At 38.7% G+C, this 24,707-nt stretch overlaps 1 protein-coding gene across 1 annotated transcript in view; it reads left to right on the top strand.

Annotated features, from left to right (window-relative positions):
• Positions 1 to 296: 296 nt before the first annotated feature.
• The window catches only part of LOC139726009 (low-density lipoprotein receptor-related protein 2-like), a 64,882-nt gene continuing 40,471 nt past the window's right edge, over positions 297 to 24,707 (top strand). Inside the window, exons 1-11 of the mRNA XM_071637089.1 lie at positions 297 to 423; positions 2,053 to 2,184; positions 3,047 to 3,246; positions 3,843 to 4,030; positions 5,220 to 5,441; positions 6,253 to 6,443; positions 7,025 to 7,373; positions 10,907 to 11,008; positions 11,500 to 11,714; positions 12,409 to 12,594; positions 14,380 to 14,508. Coding sequence (XP_071493190.1) covers positions 297 to 423; positions 2,053 to 2,184; positions 3,047 to 3,246; positions 3,843 to 4,030; positions 5,220 to 5,441; positions 6,253 to 6,443; positions 7,025 to 7,373; positions 10,907 to 11,008; positions 11,500 to 11,714; positions 12,409 to 12,594; positions 14,380 to 14,508 — 2,041 coding nt within the window. The remainder of the gene's footprint in view (positions 424 to 2,052; positions 2,185 to 3,046; positions 3,247 to 3,842; positions 4,031 to 5,219; positions 5,442 to 6,252; positions 6,444 to 7,024; positions 7,374 to 10,906; positions 11,009 to 11,499; positions 11,715 to 12,408; positions 12,595 to 14,379; positions 14,509 to 24,707) is intronic.

Here is a 24,707-nt window from a genome sequence, read left to right as displayed (position 1 = left end):
GCAAAGACAAAATGATGATTCAGACGAATAAACCTCAATATGCAGTTGTCCCTCAGGATCTTAAGGCGAGACAAGGAAAATAAAAATAATGTTTTAATTTGAATCAAACGGTAAGCTGGGGTTTTCGATCCAGGTCTCTTGCGTGCTGATGTTGCACATTAAAGGAAACAACCAAACCTCGTTTCTGTGCGGTGACCGTATCAACATTGAGCCCTCATTGTAAGTAATGTTGGGCGACTAGAAGACTGTAAAATGATTGAGGCAATATCATTGCGTGTGACAGTTGGCGTTACTTTATGGTTTCCTCCACAGCCTATCTGATCGTCACCTCATCGCCTGCCTGGGCCGGCCGAGGGAGGGGGCGTGGTCGTAGCAAGATGCCCTGTCCCCCGGGTTTCCGACGTCAGAAAAACGGATGTACAGGTCGGTGAACCGAGTCTGCCAGTCTATTTTAAACAGAACGTCTTTTGCATAGTCTATCAATGTTTGTAAATGTTATATATACGCGCGCTCTCTCTCTCTTTCTGGCTCTCTCTATCTGTCGTCTTGTCTCTGATATGTCTGTGTGTTTTTTTGTTTTTGTTTTTGTTTTTGCAGAGTGCCCGTGTGTGTGTGGGTGTGCGCCTGTGTGGAATTCAATACAATGCACCTGTTAAACCAATTTTGTCATGGCCAGTCCCCGGGGCAGTCCCGGCTGAAAAATAGCCCTCTCAATATTTCAGTATTCAACTTTTTTTTTTATTTTTATTTTTATTTTTTTTTTAAAGAGGAAGAAAACACGACGACAGTTTTAAGATGTAAGCCATTTACATCCAAATTTGTCAACGAAAATACCAACTATGACCATCAATTGAATGCATTAACATTGCTAAGTGCATGGTGTGATAAAAATATCAGGCGTTAAAATTGATGAAATTGTTATTTCCATTTAGTGCATATATCATAATTGTCTCTTTCACTCAAACTACTGATGAGTCCATCATATGGTTTTGATCACATTTCACTAAAATGATAGATTATGTGGTAAGTATTAGGATATCGGGGGAGGGGGGCATTTCATGAAGCGTTTTGGTCGGATATATTTTTCTGACAAACTGTTATAAGCTACTGAAATCCTTGCATCTGATTGGCTGAGAGCAGATTTGTCCGACCAATTCGTCGGACAAAACGCTTCACGAAATGCCCCCACATTCGACTTACCTGGTAAATCATTTATAGGCATTTATTTTTATATTAACACAATAAATCAAAATGAGTTTTTGTTTGTTTGTTTGTTTGTTTGTTTGTTTGTTGATTTTTTAAGAGACTTGGTCGGGAAGTATAGGCAATGAAAGATGCAGGAGTGGAATTCATTTCATCATTGCCAAACCGCAAAATGCAGTTTGATCTGATATTTGGCACATACTTTAATAGTTTCTATTTCTACCTCTAACTTTAGCTGGTATTTAAGTCCTTCCTCGAAACTTGTTTAGCATCTAGACGAGACAGTGTACTGAGCTTCCGCCATTGTGAGCTGGGCTGCACTCCTTTTCACCTGTAAAACAATGTCATTAGAAACAAATTGACGGTGAAGAAGAATTCAATCTGAATCACACTATACACAAATGATGGGCATTGTTTTAAAGTAAAGACGTACAACTCAAATCAGTTGGCCTAAATTGTTGTAATAAGGTGAATGCTAGTAGATGAGTCAACTTCGATAATGGACCTCATGCCGAGTGTAGAGTTCCGTCGGATTTTTTCTCCTGGGGAATCTCTTTGGTCGGACATCAATGTATATACAATGTATCAGAGGTTAGTGATCAAGTTCGCTTGTATGCTGCCCTCTAACGTCGTATGCGTTACATTAAAAGCAGACGATCGGGCCAGCCGGGGAGTGGGGGACACAACTATTTTGCTTCACTACTTTATCGATGGCTGCAACTCGTTTAACGTCTCTCCGTGTGCCGTGATATCATGGTACGATTGTAAAGTTTTTCACTTCGAATTCATTGCTTGTTTGAATAACGTTAGACTTTCTATAAATTGTTTGTGTGTTTGTTTGTTTTCTAGACATCAACGAATGCAAAAGCGGTGGTTATGCACAGTGCGGCCAGCTGTGTATTAACTCATTGGGGTCTTACCACTGTGCCTGCCTACCGGGGTATGCTATCGGCCCAGACGACTGGTCCTGCCTTGCGGGAGGTTGGAACCCTTCTCGTTCCTATACTGTGACTTTTCTAAGCTCTTGATTTGTAATTACCATCAGTGTTAGTCTGAGACAGTGACAGGTTTATCCTACATGTCACAGAGCGAGGATTATGTGTTTTACTAATACTAATATTACTATAGTCTATAGGAGGATAGTATGACTCAGATGAGGCCATGACAACATTTTGTTCTTTCTGTTGTGATAAAAAAGCACCATTATTTCTTCACATTGAATGAGTTTTAGACTGATTCAGTCAGACCGATAACCATTATAATACAAAGAAAGCAAAGATAACTGTCTTAATATAACCTATTGGCTGCAAATTTACAAACTGGCCTGCGCCTGGTCCTGTGACCTTGGAAGTTGGAGATAGAATCTAAACACTAACAGTTAGGCCTATACCGGTACCCTTCCTTACACATGAATCATTGATTGAATGTAATCTAAAAGAGAGGAACTAGAATTGGTCCTATGTTGATTTATAATGCAGCGTTTTCATATTCTTTGCTTGATATTGTGGGGATTTCCTTATCATTTGCAAATTTTTGAAAATAACTATAAAAAAAAGAAACAAAAAGATGTGTGATATACTCCAAAATCGATTTACGATAACTATATTTAACAACAACTCATAATTTATCTGCATGGCCTTAATCCTGTCAAACAAGGGAGTGTTTGAAGATATCTAGATTTTCTATAACATATCTATAATCTAGGAAAAGTTGGCAAAATGAAATAGTCAGCAAAAAGTGAAATGCAATACCATGGCTCCATATCACCACAGATAGGCCTACTGAATGCTACTGATAATGCTTGGTCCCCCTGCGTGCCTCTCACTGTTGCTTACTACCACAGGAGCCGAGGCAAAGATCATCTTCAGCCACAGGGATAGCATCTCAGAAGTTGGTTTCCAGGCAGTTGTCCCTCGTCGCAAGGTGACCAACCTGGGCACTGTCTTGTCCCTCGGTGTCCACCATCGCGAACGACTGGTGTTCTGGATTGATAGGTCCACAAACCAGATCAACCGCAGGGGGCTTGGCGGAGGCGAAACAGAGGTTGGGGTCAAAGTGATTTCAAATCGATACTTTTATTTTGTGACAGAAGTGTATGTATAGCAGCATACAGCTGTTATCATATCAGTAAGATTTCAGAACTATATATTAATAATTGTTTTTTATATATGTTTTGTGATGTTTCTATGAGCGTAAGTCAGAGAGAACGATAATTATTTGATCATGAAGAGTCATCTTGAAAATTTGTGTGAGATCTATTGTTTGAAGAATTCAGCAGATCATATATTTTGTACTAGTCTTGTTTGATTAAACAGTCAATTTAGATCCAAATTATAATGATCACAAACTTTTTAAACTCTGCAAATATTAGTTGCGAAGTGTTCATATTCATTGAAATGTTTTTTAACCATGTTTGTTCACTATTTTTTACAGTCAAGACTTTAAAAAAGAGCAGAAAGATTGAACAAAAATGGTCTGGAGTAATGCAAGAATTATTCATATCATATCTTTGTTCTACTGCTTTTTATTCATTAGATATTATATGGTTGTTCATAAGTGTTTATAATACCAGCACAATATTTTCCCTTCACCGTTTGAAATTGAATTGTTTCCCCTTGGTTTCATTTTGATCTCGGTAGCATGTTGTATCCAGGAATATCTATCAACCCGAGGGTCTGGCGGTGGACTGGGTGCATGACAAGATCTACTGGACCGACTACCGTCTGAAGCACATAGAGCGGTGTGACCTCAATGGCTCCAACAGAGAGGTCGTCTTCAGCACCGGCAAGAGGAAACCAAGAGTCATTGCCCTGGATCCTTTCGAAGGGTCAGTTAAAGTAGCCTCAAATAAAAACAGCAACGAATCAAAAGTAGTTCCACCTGCCCTGTGGAAGTCTGCTCAATCTTTTTGTCGTCGGTCGGATTTTTCCCCAAATGAGAACCAAATGTTCCAACTAAAAGTCAATTTAGAGCAACAGTTGTGTAAATAAGCATTGATGGTCATTTTACACAAGACTTGTGTCCAGTTTTTGATAGAAACTTTCTGCTAGAAACCTGTGTGCAGTTTCTGATAGAACCCTCAACCGTCAAATCTACTGTAGATGTGGCCAGACTCTCCATGCACAGCCTAAATGATAGCTTTCTTTCAAAGAATTTGCCAACCATCACATTTGTAAAGATGAGTCGAGTATGAATCATGTATGGTAAGACTGCATGACTCAATCCTTGAAATGACAGAACCTGTAAAAGGAGTGCACATTGTAGACTTGAAATCTTGAAGGAGTTCAATGACTAGGCCCTGCCATAAATGGCTTGAGGTGGGCGTCAACAGTTGAGCGAGATCAAGAAAATTCCGTATTGGTAATTCAGCGAAATGCAGCATGTGCTCCTTGCTTTTACTTCATTTTATTTCTCATAACAAATATTGCTTGAGTAAGTGGCTGACATGTATTAAAAAAGCAGTTCCATCATCGTTCTAAAATAGACATGCCAGATGTTGATTATATGTGAAAAAGTGTATCTTTTAATGCCAAGAGGAAGGTGATTTCAGAATGGTATAATTCTTGATGTTTTGAGTAGATTATTGTTGGTTGTATTTTTTTTTTTTTGGGGGGGGGTAGGGGAGGGGTGGTGCACTGTTTTCATTTTCAATGACATGCTTCTTAAATTTGAATAGGATCTAATTGTGGTGATCAAACTCCAGATCCATAAAGTATTCAAGTTTATCATAACACATCAAAATGCTTAGGATTGAGCAGATATGGAAGAAACTGCCCATGTGTGTGAGAAATAGTATCCCCTTGATCACTTGTGACAGGGACCAGCCCAATCTGATTTCATAAATGGCTTTAATATTTGATATAACACTTAATAATTTCTTGCATCCTTGTTTATCATACCTGTAGCCTTTTTATTTTCTTCTTTAGGTCTCTTTTTTTTTTTCTTTTCTATGCAATGTAGTCTTCCACTAATTTTTCTACAAAAATTGCTGTCTATTTTCCATTACAACCCACCAGGTACATTTTCTGGAGTGCCTCTGCCAAGACGGACAAGATTGAAAGAGTGTCCACCAATGGTAGAAAGACCAAGCGAGTTGTGAAAAACAGGATCCAGACCATCAGGAATTTTGCGGTGGATGTTGTCGACAAGCGCCTGTACTGGATGGATGTTGGAAGGAGAAAAATCGAGAGTGTGAGATACGATGGAAAAAGGAGGGAGGTTGTCCTGGAAAGTGTCAGGTGAATGCACCTAGTTTGAAATACTCAATGTTGACCCATGTTAAGAGACCCATGTCACAAGACAAACTTTTATTGGATATTGATAATAATTGCTTTTGTGAACACAAAATGGAAATAAATTGAAATCAGTCAGTCAATCAATCAATCAATCAATCAATCAATCAATCATGCTATAAGCAGTTTGTTATTCATTAAAGTGTGTTTATTTTAAAAACTGAGATGTTCCATTCTGAATTTAATAAGCAAGTTATTGGAAGAGTGTGATAATGACTTTGCAGGTGTACATTTCTAGTGTTGAATGCAGAGCGTGGACATGCAGCAATTGACTACATCCATTTAATAATGGTAGACTGATTACTGATGTATCATTAATGGTATTTTAAAGTATGAAAGAAGGTTTCTTTATGAGAGATGGTGTGATAACAGGGGCGGATCCAGGAATTCCGTAAAGAGGGGGCGTGCTTACAAAATTAAAGGGGGGTGCACGCACCCCTCCCCTCATTTTTTCTTTTTATTTCTTTTGTTTCAACAAAAAATAAAGGGGGGGGGGCCTGTGCTGGTTGTGGTCCTCCCTGGATCTGCCACTGGATAAATATGAACTACCATGAAATACCTTGGAAGATAGTGCAGTACGCTAAACTTTTTGGTAATGTGTTGCCTTGTCGAATATCTTTATGTTGACTCCAATCCATGAAAACTTGAGACCAACCACGAGAAACAAGGAGAAACTTGCACTTTTTCCCAACGTATGAAATATATACTTTGACAATATCACCATTTCTTTAACCTTTATTGTGCTCTCCATCGGCAGTCCAAATGTCTTTGGTCTGGCAGTATTTGAGCAGAAGGTGTACTGGACAGACTCCGTAGAGAACACCATCAGCAGCATGGTGAAGTATGGCTCGGTGGAGTCGAGGGTCAAGTGGAGTCTGTATGTAGACAGCAGTCCCCGTAGTATCTCCATCAGCCATCCCTCAGCTCAGCCCAGCAGAGACCCAACAGGTAGGAACACAGACAGGCCTACACAATATTGGGAGGTCGCAATTTGCTTTCTATTTTTCTCTATTTTCGCCCGTGGCCTGCAGTGGCCTCATTATCAAACCATCTGATGCAGCAAATAGCTTAACATCTTCCTGTAGCCACAATGTTGAATCATCCATTTCAACGTGTACCTTCTGGCCCTTGAATGCCATACCAATTATTTCCTCCTACAAAATTTGCAAAGTTTTTCCAGTGATGGCATTGTTGAAACTAGAGTCTAGTGGATGACTTTGACTTTATTGTGATTTCATCTATATTTCTTTTGCTAATTTTGAATTCAAGTTCCAAAAGTTGTTTTACGCATTTGATTAAGTCATATACCTTATTAGGGAAATGTAAAATCACAACATAGATGCACACGACAATCTGTAACCTGCTTGAATGTTTGGCATGGTCAATTTGGAATGGAAAGTTGAATTGAAGTTGGAAGTTGAATTGAAGTTGGCGACCTTCCTAGATGACTGACAACTGTATGTAAAACATAAAAGTGTATGAATTAGTATTGTGAACTCCATTTGGTGTGAATACGTGTCCTTGCTCAGGAAACTTCAACTGTACCACCAGCGGTGACTGCCAGACCACCATTCGTAGCCCAACTCAAGATGCCTCCAAGCCATATCTCATCTATGCCAACACTACCAGCATCCAGCGCATCGACGCCGACGGATCGAGTCACATGACCATTGCCGACATCGGCCTGCGGAACATTTCCACCATCGAGTACGACCCGCTGGAGAAGAAGGTGTACTTTGCAGACTTTGGTCGCGGGGTCATCGAGCGTGTTGGAGCCGACGGGCTGGGTCTGGAGGTTGTGAGAACGGAGGGGGTGTCTTCTATTGAAGGAATGGCCATTGATTGGATGCATAGGAGACTGTATTGGGTTGACTCTGAGTGAGTAGGAAAGAGGAAAAAAAAATGATTTGCCAAAGTTTCCATTTGCAGATTATAGATTGGCAGACATTGTACTTCTGAAATTGTGTAATTATCAACAGGCCAGCTTCATACTTCACTCAAATTCATTGTTGTACTTTCCCTGAGAGTCAAAACAAGATGCTATCTGATACACCAGTCTCTCTGAAATATGTATCAACACTTGGAATCAAGTTTGCATGCATTTATAGTTGCTATATCAAGACTCAGGCAAGCTTGTAGTTGTCAGGACAGACTCTTGTTAGGGAGGTCTGTATGCATTACTGTAATAAGAGAATATAAATGTGTATTATTTTTCGTAATCTCCGTTGTTCGTTTATATGAGATCCCACTCGCACGCATGCGCAGTCAATTCGTTCTTAGCGTGTGTTTCTTAGCGGTCAAGTCGCCATTTTGAGCTCAAAATTTCACTGTTTTTCTTTCACACAGTTCATATAAAAGGATTCATTTCTGTGAAATTCAATTTATGGGATTTATTCATTTCTGAGGAATCGATTTAAATATCCAATATCTCACTGTGCCAACTTTGCGCTACAGTCTTCTCAGTCTCCTAGTCACTTTGTATCAATTTCTGATAATATGAAGAGTTTGTTTGCAAAAACCGATAAGTCCATATTTTCGAAATGGAGATATTTGCGATTAAAGGTCAAGAAAAATAAAGAGAATAATAAGAAATTTTTTACTTTTTTTGACCATAACTTCAAAAATGTACCTTTATATGTAGTGACCAATATATAATTTAAAAAGTATTATTTTGTACTTTATGACAGAGACCGTAACTCAAAATCTTCAAAAATGGACGTTCCGCGCGATGTATCGCCATCGCGACAAGCTATCGGCGCGATGTTTCATGACTTTTTTTTTTCGGGTCTCGCGCATCTTTTGACACCAAATTTGCAATGCTGGAGCGCGCGGTTCTGAAGTTACGCGTAAATATGTACGTGCATGTCACACAAAAAATTGCTCAAAAATGTGAATTCATGTACAATATCAATGCAGACTGTGCTTGCAGGCAAATTTCATAAAAGCATGATTATTTTGTGGTTTTAGTGATTAAAATCAATTAATAACATATTTTCATGTTCGGAACAATGTCGCGGACAAATTTCATGGAAAAACAATGAAAAACAAAAAGTTAAAAAACAAAGAAATACATAAGAAATTGAAAAAACAATAAAATACTTAAGAAATTTTTCTGATGGCACAATTTTTTTTCTCTTACATTTGCTAAAGTCACTAAAAAGAATATTTACACAAAAAATGTGCCTGTTTTGAGCTTTATTTAGTGATTTATACCAAATAGTCTGATTTCATGCATCATTATGCATAAATCAGCATAATTTAACATTTTGAAAAATCAGTTTCACCGTATTGTAGATTACGTCACAGAAAATGTGTGTGCTGATTTTCGTCGCGATTGCGCGGTCGACGGCCGAGATCTGGAGGGAGGGCCTGGGAGGGGCCCCCCCGGCTCTATCATCTACCTAAATAGCCAGGCCTAGTTAGGGTTAAACTACAAGAAATAACTTTTCCTTAAGAGGGATAGGTACAAATGATTTTCAAGATTTCTGCACGCATTTTATGGCCAAGCTTTTAATAGGAACCCTTTCATAAGCACCTTTCCTCTTATCAAGTTGACCAAAGCCAACAAACAGTAGGCATATTTCTCACAAATTTGATATTTATGGGTAAATCAATAAGTGTTTTTATAAAATGAATTCACTCACCGTATTTTATCCATGAGGTCATGTCAAGGTAAAATGAGTTTCAGTAGTATGTTACCATCTACTGAAGATGAAGATGTAGATGTCTGACGATGTGTGCGAGATGATTTTTTTTTCTTTTAAATGGGGGTTGGAGCTTATCTTAGTTTCAAATTCATATTGTTGGCATGGTTACATATTTCCAACATCCATGCTAAATTGCAAGTCAAGCAGGTATGATACTATCACAGGTTATGTAGGTGTGTACGTCTTTGAAATCTTCAGAAATATGGACAAATTAAAAAAACACACAATTCCCCCAAAGCAAATCTATCATGGATAGCTAGTTCCAATTAAAAATTATTTAAGCTTTACAAACTTCAAGTCAAACCCTGAGCTTATGTTCTCATCTACTTTGAAATAGTTTCTGTGCCAAGTTCTTCATCCACATTGGAGTACAAATATAGAAAGATTGGCTGGATCAAAGTTCGTGGCATGTTCCAGTTTCACCTATGTTGCCTGGACCTGGTCAAAATCTACGACCTTTCAAAAAGTGCAAAAATACTTTTATGTCACATGCCCAATATACTGCTAAATCAACCACCATTCATATGTAATGAATGTTGTTCATGATGATTGATATGATAAATTACAACTTTTTATGCCTCCGCCAACGAAGTGGCCGGAGGCATTATGTTTTCAGGTCGTCCGTCCGTCCGTACGTCCGTCCGTCCGTCCGTACGTCCGTCCGTCCGTCCGTACGTCCGTCCGTACGTCTGTACGTCCGTCCCATTTTGTTTTTGTCGATATCTCAAGAACCGTGAGGTGGTTTTGCATCAAACTTGGTATGAGGGTATATCCTGGGGGAATAATACTTTGTTTTGATTTTAGGGTCACGGGGTCAAAGGTCAAAGGTCACAGGTTATTTTGTGAGAAAAAGGTTGAAATTTCATGTTTTTCTTCATATCTCGCAAATGGTTCAAGGTATCTTCATGGAACTTAGTATATATGCATGTACCGATGGGCAGTAATTATCTAGGGAAGTTAGGGGTCATGGGTCAAAGGTCATGGGTCAAAGGTCAAGGTCAACCCCTCAAAATATCACTACTTTCCTTATATTTATGCAGTGCCTGAAGGATTTTTTTTTTAAACTTGATGTATGCATGTATAACCTAATATATACTCTGTGGGAAGTTTCTTGCCAAAAGGTCAAAGGTCAAAGGTCAAGTTAAAGTGCTAAATTGCACTTCTTCCTCCATATCTCAAAAGTAACTCAAGGTATTATCATGAAACTTACATATTTATGCATGTTCTACCTAACAGTGATTCTCTTTGGAACTGTGGGGTCAAAGGTCAAAGGCCAGGTTTAGATAATACTATTTTACCATTTGATACTGAAATTATACTTTTTCTCAATACCTTGAAAATTACTCAATGCATAAACTTATAAAAGGGTCAAAAGTCAAGTGAAAATCATCGGTTCCCCCCCAAATACCTGCACTCTGACGTTTTAATCATTCATCCAATTGAACCTAGTTCAAGGAAAGTGAACATTCAGCACATTTGTGGCAAACCTGTCATTTTGATATTTTGCCAATTGTGTGAAACTGTCATCACACATTGTCAAGACATTGTACTATAGACCTATTAGGAGAACCATGCATTATGGCAGAGGCATACACCAGTCGCCATAGCGACATTTCTAGTTTATCAATCTATTGCTTACGGGAAGCAGGTATATCATGTATTCATCAGTTTATCAGTGAATCCTTATTCTCAATCCTGACACAGGGCCAACCACATCGCCACCCAGAGTCTGTATGGTGGTAGACAGACTGTTCTCCTCTCTAATCTGGATGAACCTCATGGCATCGCTGTCCATCCCGCACTAAAGTGAGTGCACATGTACAATGTACTTCTCTATGATCCCCTACATCTCAAATGTGGCTGCACACTTCAAGATGTGGAGGATTTCAATTCCTTTCACTCCAATTGACGTCTATGCAGACAGAAGTTTGCCTAAAGTGAATAAGCTTGTTCAATCATGCCACTTTTCTGCCGATTAAATATTCATAAAATCTGACCGACAGCTCTCAACCTGCTAACTTCTAAATTTCTCATCAAATTTACTTTTCCCGTGATAGAATTTTGCATAAACCGTATAACGTTGTCAAATGATGGCCATTAATAATAAAGCAATACCATACATAGATTGATCGCCCATCGCAAGTTCTTAAGTAATCAAATTTTCAAATGCCTTCTCCACACAAAACTTCAGAGAAACTGAGGAAACTCCTGTTGTCTGCTTTCTAACTATCAAAGTGCAACTATTTAAAGTGTCGTTAATGGGCAAAGTTTGAAAATAATGTTTGCTTTGATGATAGCATTATCTACTGGAGCTCATGGGGATCCTCTCCGAGGATCGAGGCAGCAAGACATGACGGTAGCAAGAGAGTGACCGTTGCATCCAGACCAGTCCAGCCCACCAAGCTGGCCATCGACTACCAGCACAACAAGATCCTGTGGCTGGACGCTGGCTTGGGAACCATCAATGAGGCGGCGCTGGATGGCTCGGGACATAGGGTCATCAATGGGCAAGGTAACGACTGGCAGTACATTGAACTTTAATAGAAAGTTCTCATTTTAAGCTGCCATCTAGATTGTATAAAAGTGATGTTAATGTACCCTAAACTTAGTTTTACTATGTCTTGTGGATGTAAGCTTTGTAGATTGATATCAATATTCTTGTGTTGTCATTTCCTTTTGTGATTGTATGTTCAGTAGCAGTAAAGAGGAATGTATCAAACTGCATCAGTTGAAATAATATACTGGAAAATTACAGTGTTTCAGTGAAATCTGAAATTGAAATGTAACAGAAACTTCAAAAAACAGTATTGATATCGGTCATTTAAAGCCAGCTTCCAGACAAAGGTGCTAATATGCAAATAGTGCTTTACTCATATATCGCTTGCTATTTTAGGACTGTGTGATGGGGTCCTCTTCAAAGAATGATTCAGTGAATGGAATGATACAAAACTGAAGTGACACATTATTTTGTCCCTTGAAACAAGTTTAAGATAAAAGTTTAATCAAATCATTGTCTATTCTACATTCTCTCCTTCTGTCTGTCTGTCTCTTTCTCTTAATTCTCCTGCCATTCTTTTGTTCTGTCTCTGTGTGTCTGTGTGTCTGTGTGTCTGTCTGTGTGTCTGTCTGTCTGTCTGTCTGTCTGTCTGTCTGTCTGTCTGTCTGTCTGTCTGTCTCTCTTTTGCTTAATTCTTTTGCTGTTCCAGGAACCCATCTGCAGCATCCGTTTGGTCTGGCCCTGTTTGGAGACCTAATGTGGTCTACTGAACCGGCTCGGAGGGAGATCTTGGCGCTTGACCGACGGAGTGGTCAAAAGCGGATCTCCTTCAGTGGAGACTGGATCATACCGATCGACGTCCATCTCATCCACAGTGGGCGGAGGATCATTGGGGGTCAGTCCCGTGGATTTCTGAACATTACCTTGTTAAGATTAGCTACTTTCAGCACTGTGGGGAGCTAGGGGAAAAAAAAGATTGCTGTACCCCACATAGTCGAGTAAAAGTTTACTGTACTCTACATCACCAAAATAAAAAGTATTGTACAGCACATAATCAGATGTGATTCCTGCTGACATTTTGAATAATCACAAGTAAATTTGATATACCACACTTGTATTCAGAAATTATGTTCTTCACCTAGTCAAGAGTTATCTGATAGTAAATCTAATGTACCCCACATGGTCGAGAGTTCTACTGTTCGAGCAATACTGAGCAAAGAGCTACTCTACATCACATATTCAAAATTGAATCTTCTGAATTCTGCAAAATCAAGTATAAATCAAGCCTAATCTTAATGACCAAAATTTTGGCATGCTGTGTGAAATTTGCAATCTTGCCCTCATACATGGTTGAAATGCTGTTCAAGTTTGACAAGCATAATTCATGAGTGTGCATGAGGTACTGATTCAATTGACTGCCAACAGATTTGAAGTGATGAAATATTGAAAATGAAAGTCAAAATGTGTGTATATCTAGTTGTATTATGTGTACTTTTGACTGTGCATCATGTTTTGAATCAAAGGTCATTTTATTTAAATTGTGAAAGACATAACATTTTATATCACCTGCCAACAAGTGTGTCATTTTAGATCATATCAAGCCTTTCAGAAACATTGGCATGTTGCTAAAACTTCACCCTTTCTGTCTAAAAACGATTTCAAATGTTACAAGGCACTTTGTGGTCTGGACGATTGTTTGACTAATACTGTGCCCTTCTGTAATATCACATGACATGGTTTCTATGCGATATGCAGGAAACCTAATAAACGTGTAATCCTTTCTGATGTTATCATGGGGCATATTGGAAGAGACCAGAGGGTCAATGAAATGATAGGAAAGATATGACTCTGTGTCTGTGTGTGGGAGTTCCTCTGTTAAATGAAGCTGAACATTAACTTCCTGCAAGAAATGAGCCTCAGGCCCACCAAAAAGCGACCTTGAAAGTCTAGAAAAGAGCAACAGCAAAGTACTTTTGATCTCTACATTTTTTATGCTGTGATATGTCCTATGTCTTAGATGCCATATAAAGGCTTTGGTCTATAGCTAATACCTTTATTGAGCTTGAAAGAACAAACACATATGTGCTGAAGTAAAAGTATTGCCTATGACTTTGCCATTTTACTTTAAAAAACGGCTCCACATTGATGTCTTCATTGATGTTCCAAAATGTAAGCCCTATGCAGTCAGCTTTCAAGAGAGTAAGACTGCCATATGTTCATGTTAGATTTATCGTATCAAATGCCTAGTAATAATGATAACTTGCTTGTAAAAACATGTAATGTAAACATTCCCTTGCGACATGATTGTTCCAATCCAACTCAGCGGCATACTATATTTTTGGTTATGAATATTACAAACACATGACACATTGAAGTTGTAAAATGACCATACTGGCCCAGTATAAATATTGGGTGCATTAACGCAATGACCTTGTATGAGGAAAATGAACAGCGCCACCTTATGGTGCACTTCTTGTATCCCCTGCCATACTGACAATAATGGATACATTTCAAATTTATTACGACAAGTAGATTGGAATTTCACATAATTTCTCTCTCCTGTAAAACATTGTATCTTCAGAATGACAAGACTTGAATTAGATGATGCCCTGTCAGTACAAACTCGGCCAAATAAATGCTCTCATTTTCTCCTCCCCCGAACTCATGTCGAAACATAAAGATATTGATCCATGTCAAGTGTTCAATGGTGGCTGCGAACAAATCTGCATTTATGCCCACGTGAACCAGGCTGTGTGCAGCTGCGAGTCGGGCTATCATCTCAGAAGGGACGCGGTGTCCTGCGAACCAGGTCAGTTACTCTTTTCAGCGAACTGGAAGGTGCACTAGCCTTCACAGCACTTTGCCTGTTGTAGATAGTTAGATGCACTGCTGATGATGGCAAGTACTAGTAGTCATTTAGTGAGATAATGCCCTCACATAGAATAATACAGCACTTCTAAAAATACAATTCCAACCTTTTTAACCATCAAATCAGAAGCTATGATAAGTGTGTCATGAATATCCATGAAACATGACTGTATTTCCCATTGAATCAATGATATTTTAAATTGGTATAGTAATATTTGTCACGTATGTTGAACTTGAGATAAAGTTTAGGGAGTCATTTAACACTTTCTGTACCAGGGACTGGCAGAGAAGTATGATATAAAGATATTATGTGATAGAGCATCTGTACATCAATGAGGGGTTTTCTATGCCAACCAGTGCTCAAAACACACAAAGGGTTAACTCATATTGATGTTTGCCAACTCCTTCACTGAGGGAGCAGTCTTGGTATGAAGAAACTTCAGTCCAATTTGTTACAAGTCATTCTACCTGTTAACTTACTGATATGAATTCAACAAAAACTGTAAGTTTTACGCAACATATTGTATACGCTGTTATTTTCGCGTACAGATATTTTCGCGAGTGACGAGGTTATAGACATTTTTTACGAGATGTTGTTTTCGCGAATCGACGCCGAAGCTTTCGTTAATGCTCTATTAACACAGCACATGGAGTCATTTTTGCGTGTTAAATTCGCGATCCAACTGTGATTCGCGAAATTCGCGAAAAGTAAACCCTCGCGAAAATAACAGCTTATACAGTATTTGTTGTTTTCCAAACATGTTCATGCATCCATCATCTGTGCTCATGATACTAAAATCATGCCAAGACATTATTGCATGAGCTTATACACACACCGATTGCCATGTACTTTTACTAACCTGCATTACTTCTAAATGCTAGTTGTGAGCTTTGATGCTGGATTAGACATTGGAGTGTTTATATATTACATTTTGATATGTGTGGAATTTCTATATTGATTTTTTTTTTGTTTTGCATGATATGTTTTGTACACTTACGTTGTTTTTTGACAATGAGAATGAATAAATAAGATGAAATTAAATAAAGTGAAATAGATATCAATGCTTGCTTACTTTTTTGTTGATACTAGTCATCCTTACAAGTTGTTCATGCTGGAGCAAATGAATTGAGGGTTATCCTATTATGATGTCATACTTTGTCTTATGCATGCATTTTACATGTGAGGTAGTGATGGATTAATAGGAACCAACTTTGGACCAATGCTGCCACCACAATTATCATCTGATGCAGAAGGTTCATACCATGGAATGGAGGACAGAAAATACACTGTATATATACAGAGAATCCAGTGATGGTGTGGCATGTAAAGGTCAAATGATATGCTTTTCACCATCCCCCCAAAATCTTGAACTGCTGTGGCCTGTATTCTGTAGACGAAATGCTAGGTTGACATGCTATGTCTGTGAGATATAGGCTATAGCTTGTGAGGTATTAGTTAAAGGTAGATTTCATTCATAACAGGTGGAACGTTTAGTGTTTTATATAGTCTATATCAGACGAAATCTGATAATTATGGTATCGATGTTGGGTTGATATGACATACAGTGGTATATTTCTCATATACCTGCGACCAATTAAGACATCGACAGTATGCATTCAATTGGTTCTCAGTTTTAGACGGAATATACCCGACAATCGATTTTGTTCTTTGATAGTCATGCTTTTGAAAGCTGCCTCAAATATCTTTGTCTGCAGATTGATATTTATACATCCATACACACAATTTGTTATTTAAAACATATTATTTCCTGAATCGTGTCACGGACAGAGACTGTGAAGTGTGTGTGTGTGTGTGGGGGGGGGGGGCACTTTATACCAAAGGTTGACAAGCCTCCACTGTCCGTCTGTTACAAGTGTGTGGCTCATCAACCTCTGATACTCGGCCCTAAAAACGTGCTGTCTAGAACCACTGGAGTAAAATTGTCGTCTACGACTACCGGAGTAAAGGGGGGGGGGGGGGGGGAAGGAAAAACTTCCTCCACTTTTTTTTTTTCTTTTAGCTCAGTAGACCATTTGACATGCCTGGAAGTGTTCACATGAGGTTGAGATGGTGCATACACTGGGTCCTTCCTATTCCAGTTTTATGCCCCAGTAAACTACTTGTGGTATGACAGGTGTTAACTGGGCCCACTCAATCTCCCTTCCCCTTAACCCTTTCATCCCAGTCTTGAATGATATGGAGAATCAAAGTTTTATTTCTAAGTTGGGATCAAACCTTTATGGCATGAGACCTCAAAGAAGTTAACAATCAGAATCTAACAAGAAATTAGAGATTTGTACAAGTTATATGGCTTGATTCTCCATGCAACTTTGAAATTCATTTTTCTCATCACCACTTTGCAAGAATATTAAAAAAAACAAACAAATCCAAAAGCAAGAGTATTGGCAAGTCCACACATATGACCATGATTATAATTTGCAAGATTTCTCTGATAATATGGACATATCTGATAGAATGAATCCAAAAAGTCAGAAAGCCAAATAGCCTGTGGAAAGGTGGTGGTGACAATCAAACTAAAATTGGTAACAGTGCTAATCCACCGACACATTCTTATTGCCTAAATAGCCTGCTAAACTTCAAAAGTAGCATAGCTCCCTCTTCTGTTCTTTTCCTGAAATTCTGATAATGGACAACTGCAATGAAAATGAGCCATTATTGTACTTTCTGTGTGCTTTATTATACCCCCGCCAAACGAAGTTTGAAGGGGGTATATAGGAATCATTTTAATGAAACTTTCTCTGTTTTCTTTTAATTAATCTCTTTTCCCCCCTGTACTTATGTATACCGTTCACTTGAACAGGGAGTGAATCTTTACTTGTATCAGACAGAGAAAAGCTAGCGTAATGCATTGCTAGATTCTAAACAGGAACTGATTAGACTTGAAAGATTTATTGGTATAGACTTGCATCCCTGCAGACGACTTCCTCTGTGTGATACATCAGAAAAGAAGAAAAGAAAGAGAATTAAATTACTGTTAGTCTGCACAGCAGACGATGTAATAGGTTCTTTTTTGTCAGTGACTGGTGATCACTTCATGGTGTCTGGGCCTTGTGACTCTTGAAGTCCACACATGATATATGTTTTTTTTTTTGTATTATTGTCCCCGCCGAACGAGTTCGAGCAGGGGACTATGAAACGGGCTCCGTACGTGTGTGTGTCCGTGTGTCCGTCCGTCCGTCTGTCCGTCCGTGTGTCCGTGTGTCCGTGTGTCCGTGTGTGCGTCCGTGTGTGATCAAAATCTTCAATTTGCTACTTCTCTGTCATTTATGAGCCAATTTTGATTCTGTTTGCTTTATATGATAGCACTACATGGGAGCTTTGAAACTTCTACACAGAATTTCAGTCGTGACCTTTGACCTTGACCTTTGACCTATATTGTACATTTTGCTACAAAATGCTACTCCTTCGCCATTTCTAACCCGATTTCGATTCCGTTTGCTTTATGTGATGGCACTAGGTGAGGGCTTCAAAACTTCTACACAGAATTTTGACCTTTGACTTCTTTGACCTTTGACCTTGATTTTTTGACCTATATTGTACATTTTGCTACAAAATGCTACTCCTTCGCCATTTCTAACCCGATTTCGATTCCGTTTGCTTTATGTGATGGCACTAGGTGAGGGCTTCAAAACTTCTACACAGAATTTTGACCTTTGACTTCTTTGACCTTTGACCTTGATTTTTTACCTATATTGTACATTTTGCTACGAAATGCTACTCCTTCGCCATTTTTAACCCGATTTCGATTCCATTTGCTTTATATGAGGGCACTAGTTGAGGGCTTCAAAACTTCTACACAGAATTTTGACCTTTGACTTCTTTGACCTTTGACCTTGATTTTTGACCTATATTGTGCATTTTGCTACAGAATGCTACTCCTGCGCCATTTCTAACCCGATTTCGATTCCGTTTGCTTTATGTGAAAGCACTAGGTGAGGGCTTCAAAACTTCTACACAGAATTTTGACCTTTGTCTTCTTTGACCTTTGACCTTGATTTTTGACCTATATTGTACATTGGCTACAAAATGCTACTCCTTCGCCATTTCTAACCCAATTTCGATTCCATTTGCTTTATGTGATGGCACTAGGTGAGGGCTTCAAAACTTCTACACAGAATTTTGACCTTTGACTTCTTTGACCTTTGACCTTGATTTTTTACCTATATTGCACATTTTGTTACAAAATGCTACTTCCGGCGGGGACATATGTTACGCACCGCGTAATTTCTACTTTTCCTTGTTTTATTTAGATATTATCTTTCTTCTTTGTTTATAGAGCTTGAAAATGTGTCTTTATTTCTGACGACATCATACACCTCGGGTATAGAGTTCACTTTGAGCATATCTGATTCAAGTGAGAACGCTGCATTCAAAAATCAAATTTGGCATATTGTGGCTGGTATTTATGTTTAGTCTTATGTGCATGTGACTAAAACCAAGATGAACTCTTTGTATCTACACCGTGATGAGTTGCCAGATTGGGGAAGGAATCTAACTTTAAGTATTCTCTTAGGCATGTGGATAACTCAAATGTTTGTTTGATGTGATAGCTGTACAGACATATCACTCGTGCATTTACTTAAGATTGAAATTGTATGAAACCGATTAAATTTGTCATAATTCACACTAAATAGAATAAAGGATACAAAAGTATGCCAGTTTGTGACAGAAACATCACATTTTAACGTCTAACATTATAATGATTTACAAATTTAGGGGCTTTTGATAATTCTACAACAGAAATAGATATACTATATGATCACGTAAATTCCTTTAAATCTCACAGCGACATAAATGAAAAAAAAATAAAATAAACAAATCAAACAAGCTCACTTAAAGGCATTATTTACTGCTTGCAGATGGAACAAAAACCCAGCATTAGTGCTTCAAAATAGTTTTGAAATGTGAGTTAGGGATAGAAACAACCAATGTAAAAATGCTAATTAGTATAATCAATGTTAAGTATTGTTGAATATACAAATTATAAACAATATTTATAATAAAATTGTTTCTAGAATAAACCGTCTACATTTATGGTTTATTGAGAAAAATAGAGATTATCACATAATGTAGGCTACTTTTTTATATTGTGAAATTTTTATATTGTAGGATGTTTTGTGATACAACTGACCTACACGTATGCATCAAATGCGATAACTTGAACATTTTGTTTTTTTTTAAATCACACCTCCCAATGGTAAACAATACCTCTAATTTGAAAGCTATTTGTCACTGTTCTCCTGACAGTTATGGACAATTAAATTGATAGATTTAAAGCAGGAAACACTATTCATGGCTCTGCAATGTTTGTTTCAAAGGATCAGTGGAGAATGAAGAAATTAGAAACACCATGATTCAGGATTTATTTGTTTGTTGCCTCCCCCCCCCCCCCCCCCCCCAAGTTGATTGTGACTAAGACAGCGGATGGGCAAGGGTGTGGGTTAGATTTTCATCTGCTCAGACATGTAGAACTCTCCCAATCTGGTGATTAATCCCAATGGTTAGCTATAAGTGAGGTCTACTCTCGGCCCACTAATGTTATGGGTGAGATTGATTAAGCGGTTTTTAGGAGCTCATCCTTTTACCACAAAGTGTCAACCTGTCCAGCAGATTTCAGCCTTTGCCAAGATTTGGTAAATATCTCCTTGAGTTCTTCATACACGGCATCTTGAGGTCTGTAATGGATTAAAAATCCACATCCTTGTCTTTCTTTTCTTCTTTTTTTTTTCACAGAAGTCCAGCAATGAGTAGCAGAATAAAGGGAACTTTGAGGTGTGTCTTTTGCCTTTCATGGAAATTGGCCACATTGCTGTATTTTGTATCCATTGTACTTCATCAGAGTTGATTTAAAGGATGTGGCTAATTCATGTTTGATGAACTTAAGACCCTTTTCTTGTGACATTATGATACAGAAACCTCAGGCTGATTTTTTTTTTAAATACTCTTCATTCAATAAAAGACATATGTTTGCACCTAAGATGCAGTTGCAACAAAAAGTTCTTGAGGCGAGACAGATTCTTCTCCACAGATGTCGAGATTGTGAGAAAGAATGTTCAAGAAATTTTGCTGTTTTCTCAGAAATCATGACTCGCAGAAAGTCTTCCCTGTATTGCAGACATGAGCAGATACATAGTGTGCATTGAGAAAACATATAAAAAAAACTTTAATGAAATTCAATTCATTTTCTCAATAAAAAAGCTTCCACAATAATACACATTATATTTTAGGCACAACTACTAGTATCAAATATGTACATGAGAATAAGAATGCATAGATATGATCAAAAGACTGAGGGGACACAACCAAACAGATAAAAGACTGTCCTCATAATTAAGCTGACCATTCAAGTTGCAAATAGCAGCATCCAAGTTGAAACATTCTAAGTGTGTGACAGTGTTGGATCCAGAGGGGGATGCACTAGACGTGCACCCCCTTTGATTTGTTGTAAAATAAAAGAAAAAAAAATGAAAGGCGGTGTGTGCACCCCTCTTGAATTTTTTAAAGAAACCTGAAGCCCTTTTTTTTTTTTGTCCTTGTCAGCCGATGAAACCCGGAAGTCGCACGAGAAACGAAAAAAATGGCATGGGGACCTTTTTTGTCGAGCCCACCGGAGGTGTGGGGAGACTAAGGGATCGCCTGCGGCGTCTGTCCGTCCGTCGTCCGTTCGTCGTCCATCCGTCCATCTTCTGTTCGTCGTCCGTCCGTCCATCATCCGTCCGTGACGCTACAGAAACTTGAATTACTCTCTACTGAGGACTTCAATTTCAATCAAACTTGGAGGGAAGAGTGGTTATACAAAGTTACACATTTTACCAAACATGAAGGTCACCTCAAGGTCAAAGGTCACAGGCAGAGGTCAATGAACTTTAGGGCCCAATGTTAAGTTTTTACGTCGTGTTTTGATTATGACTCATAACTTTTGATGTATATGTCCGTTTGTGACCAAACTTGGATGGTAGATGTCCTTTGGGAAGTTGAAGGTCACCACAAGGTCAAAGGTCACAGACAGGGGTCAACAAACTTTTAGGGCCCAATGTTAACTTTTTACGGTGCGTTTCGATTATGGCTCATAACTTGATGTATATGTCCGTTTGTGACCAAACTTAGATGGTAGATGTCCCTTGGGGAGTTGAAGGTCACCACAAGGTCAAAGGTCACAGACAGGGGTCAACAAACTTTCAGGGCCCAATGTTAACTTTTTACAGTGCGTTTGGATTATGGCTTATTACTTTTGATGTATATGTCCGTTTGTGACCAAACTTGGATGGTAGATGTCCCTCGGGGAGTTGAAGATCATCACAAGGTCGAAGGTCACAGACGGGTCAACAAAATTTTAGGGCCCAATGTTAAGGTTTTACGGCGCGTTTCGATTATGGCTCATAACTTTTGATCCCTTAGTCCATTTGTGACCAAACTTGGATGGTAAATGTCCCTTGGGGAGTTGATGGTCACCAAGAGGTCAAAGGTCATAGGTGGGTCAATGAACTTCCAGGAGTTACAAAAACATTAATTTCTTCTACGCAAATGGGCGAGACACAATTTGGCTTTTGCCTTGGTTTTTGTTTTTGTTTTTGTTTTGTCTTGTCAGCTGATTAAACCGGAAGTGACATCAGAAATATATGTTTTTTTGCCCTCTTCCCCCACCCCCCCCATATGGAATCTCTGGATCCGCCCCTGTACGATACGTCATTTTCTGTCCCCAGAGATTGAAAAACATTTTGAGCGCATGTAGCTGCCTGGCTCAAAACCCACAAAATGTAACAGATAAGGATTCTCAGTAATGGATCAAAATAGTCATTTGGGTTGACCAACTTAAAAAAAGTTTGACTTCCCTGGAAGAGTATTCTCTTCTCTACCAACCATCAAAATTTGGCGGCTTAAAGCAAAACCAAAATAGATATTATCAGCAATTTTTCTGGACAATATTTTTTTGGACAGGCGCTGCTTTCTCTGCGATTTTCATTGATGCTTCTGCACAGCACACCTGAGTGACCTTAATAATTAAATCCTCTTCTCTCTCTTATCTATGAAACTGCACCTCCTATCTCTCTCCTATATCAATCACGTTGTGAATGGGTTAGGATAGTCCAATTTTAGTAGGTTATACTCGTATATCATTTTAAAGCTTAAAGCTTACTCTTTTAAACTAAGTAGAAAAGTGAAAAGTCATTTTGCGTACTTTTTGTGGGTTTTGAGCCAGGCAGTCCCATATTCGATATTCAAATAGATAATTATTTTGTTAGAAGCAATATCTTCATGATTAGAAGACCTCTTTTGATTCTTTGATCTTTAAATGTTACGTGTGGAATATGATATCTGCATGCAGCAAAATTTGTTACTTCTGAGCCATGATTTTACAGGTTAGTAAGGTTAATACTGGAACCAGTTGTTACAAGGTGGTATTACCTTTCACAGGGAACTTCTTTGGTGGAGGACTACTACTGTGAAAATTAGCAGGATATGGATAACAGTTGTGACCTTAATAAGTTTGTCATAAAAATGAAGGAATCTCATACCCCCCCCCCCCCCCCCCCTGTTGGTTATTTCTTTCATAATGAGATAAACTTATCTTGTTTATTGGTTGGGGATGGTACAATGGAGGTATGAAAGCATAGATGAATTTTTGCTATGAGGATTTTTTTTTTTTTTTGTCTTCCTTTTTTTTTTCTTGTCATAATCTGTAGAACAATAGATCATTTGTTCTGTTCTTTTCCATCATCATTCACCTTGACTAAAAAGTCCTGCTGATTGGCTAGGGAAGTAAATGACAAGTCATTATAAACGAAAGCAGTCGAACGGCAATGACTGTGTGCCCCTCGGTAGAGTTAATTGAGAGTTTGTCCACCGATCTTCGGGGTATGATGCCATGTTCAGCTAAATTTAGCTGAGAGTCAGCAGATGGGGCTAAAAATGTCATTGGCATCATTATTCCCAGCCACAACATCTATAATTGGATGGACTGAAGGCATCCAGTGGCCCCAGCCTATCACTTTTTGCGACTATGATGCCTTGACATGACGGTGTTCTTACCAAAGTATGTTCTATATGCACATGATGGTGTTGGCATTGTCATTTAACCTTGGTTCTTGGTTTGAAAGGGATATTCTTATGTCCTTGTGTAAATATTCACACCTCAATGTTTATGGAAGGCAGCATGTGAGGCCCTTATGTCACGGTCCTGGTCTCATAATCAGTCTTGTGACCACCACCTAACTAAAATTGTTTGAGTTTTAAAAAGTATATTTATATATAATCCATAGGTGGTTGTTGTTATTTTTGATGAAGTACTTATGCTGTTTCTAGCAAAGGGATGCTCTGTGCTGAGAGTGCTTTATGTTTGTTCCATTGCATGTTGGAAAAAATAACAACAACAGAGGGTATCACCCATAAGTATGAGTTTTATAGTACACATTGTACCTGCATATGCAAACCACTAGGACAGTTCTGAGGCAGTGGAGCATTCACCTTATCTATTTTGCATGAAGATTTTGTAGTGACCTGTTTCACCATTTTATGGAAACAAGTTGATCTTGAAAACTTTTCTTATTTCACAATGTACCTCTAATTTAATTGAAACTCCGCTTTTAATTCATGTTTCTGTGCTTTTACTCTTTTTACCAAAGTGAACTTTGAAATGGACGAGCTTGTCACTTTAACCGAGGACGAGTCCCAAGTATACTTGGGAAGTGTCTATGGGAAATGTGTGCTTATAGCAAATCAGTCTGTCAAGTCCAAGGGACTGCGTTATGACCAATTATTCCAATTAACAAGAATGTATTGAAACTCAGTTTAGGGCTTTTTACACTTGCAAATTTTTGCTTAGGCCCCCCTTAGCCCCACCGTTGGTACGGGCTTAAGCAAAAATTTGCATGTGTGAAAAGCCCTAAACTGAGTTTCAATGGGGCTAAGGGGGGGGGGGGGGGGGGGCCTTAGCCCCACCGTTGGTACCGGACTTTCCTTGGCCCACTTTCTGTTTACACTTGTTTTTGCGAAAGTGGGCTAGCCCCACCGATAATCCTGTACTATCTGGCCCTGCAAAATAGCAGGGTTAGCACCGCAATTGCGGTGCTTACCCCACAATTGCGGTGCCAAGCAAGCGAGTGTAAACAGAACGAAGA

The sequence above is a fragment of the Diadema antillarum genome, unplaced genomic scaffold (genome assembly GCF_040938485.1).
Source record: "Diadema antillarum isolate AM-2024a unplaced genomic scaffold, OU_Dant_1.0 seq00000070_RagTag, whole genome shotgun sequence".
Lineage (NCBI taxonomy): Eukaryota > Metazoa > Echinodermata > Echinoidea > Diadematoida > Diadematidae > Diadema > Diadema antillarum.
Note: the sequence above shows the minus strand (reverse complement) of the source record. Positions and strands in the feature narration are given on the sequence as shown.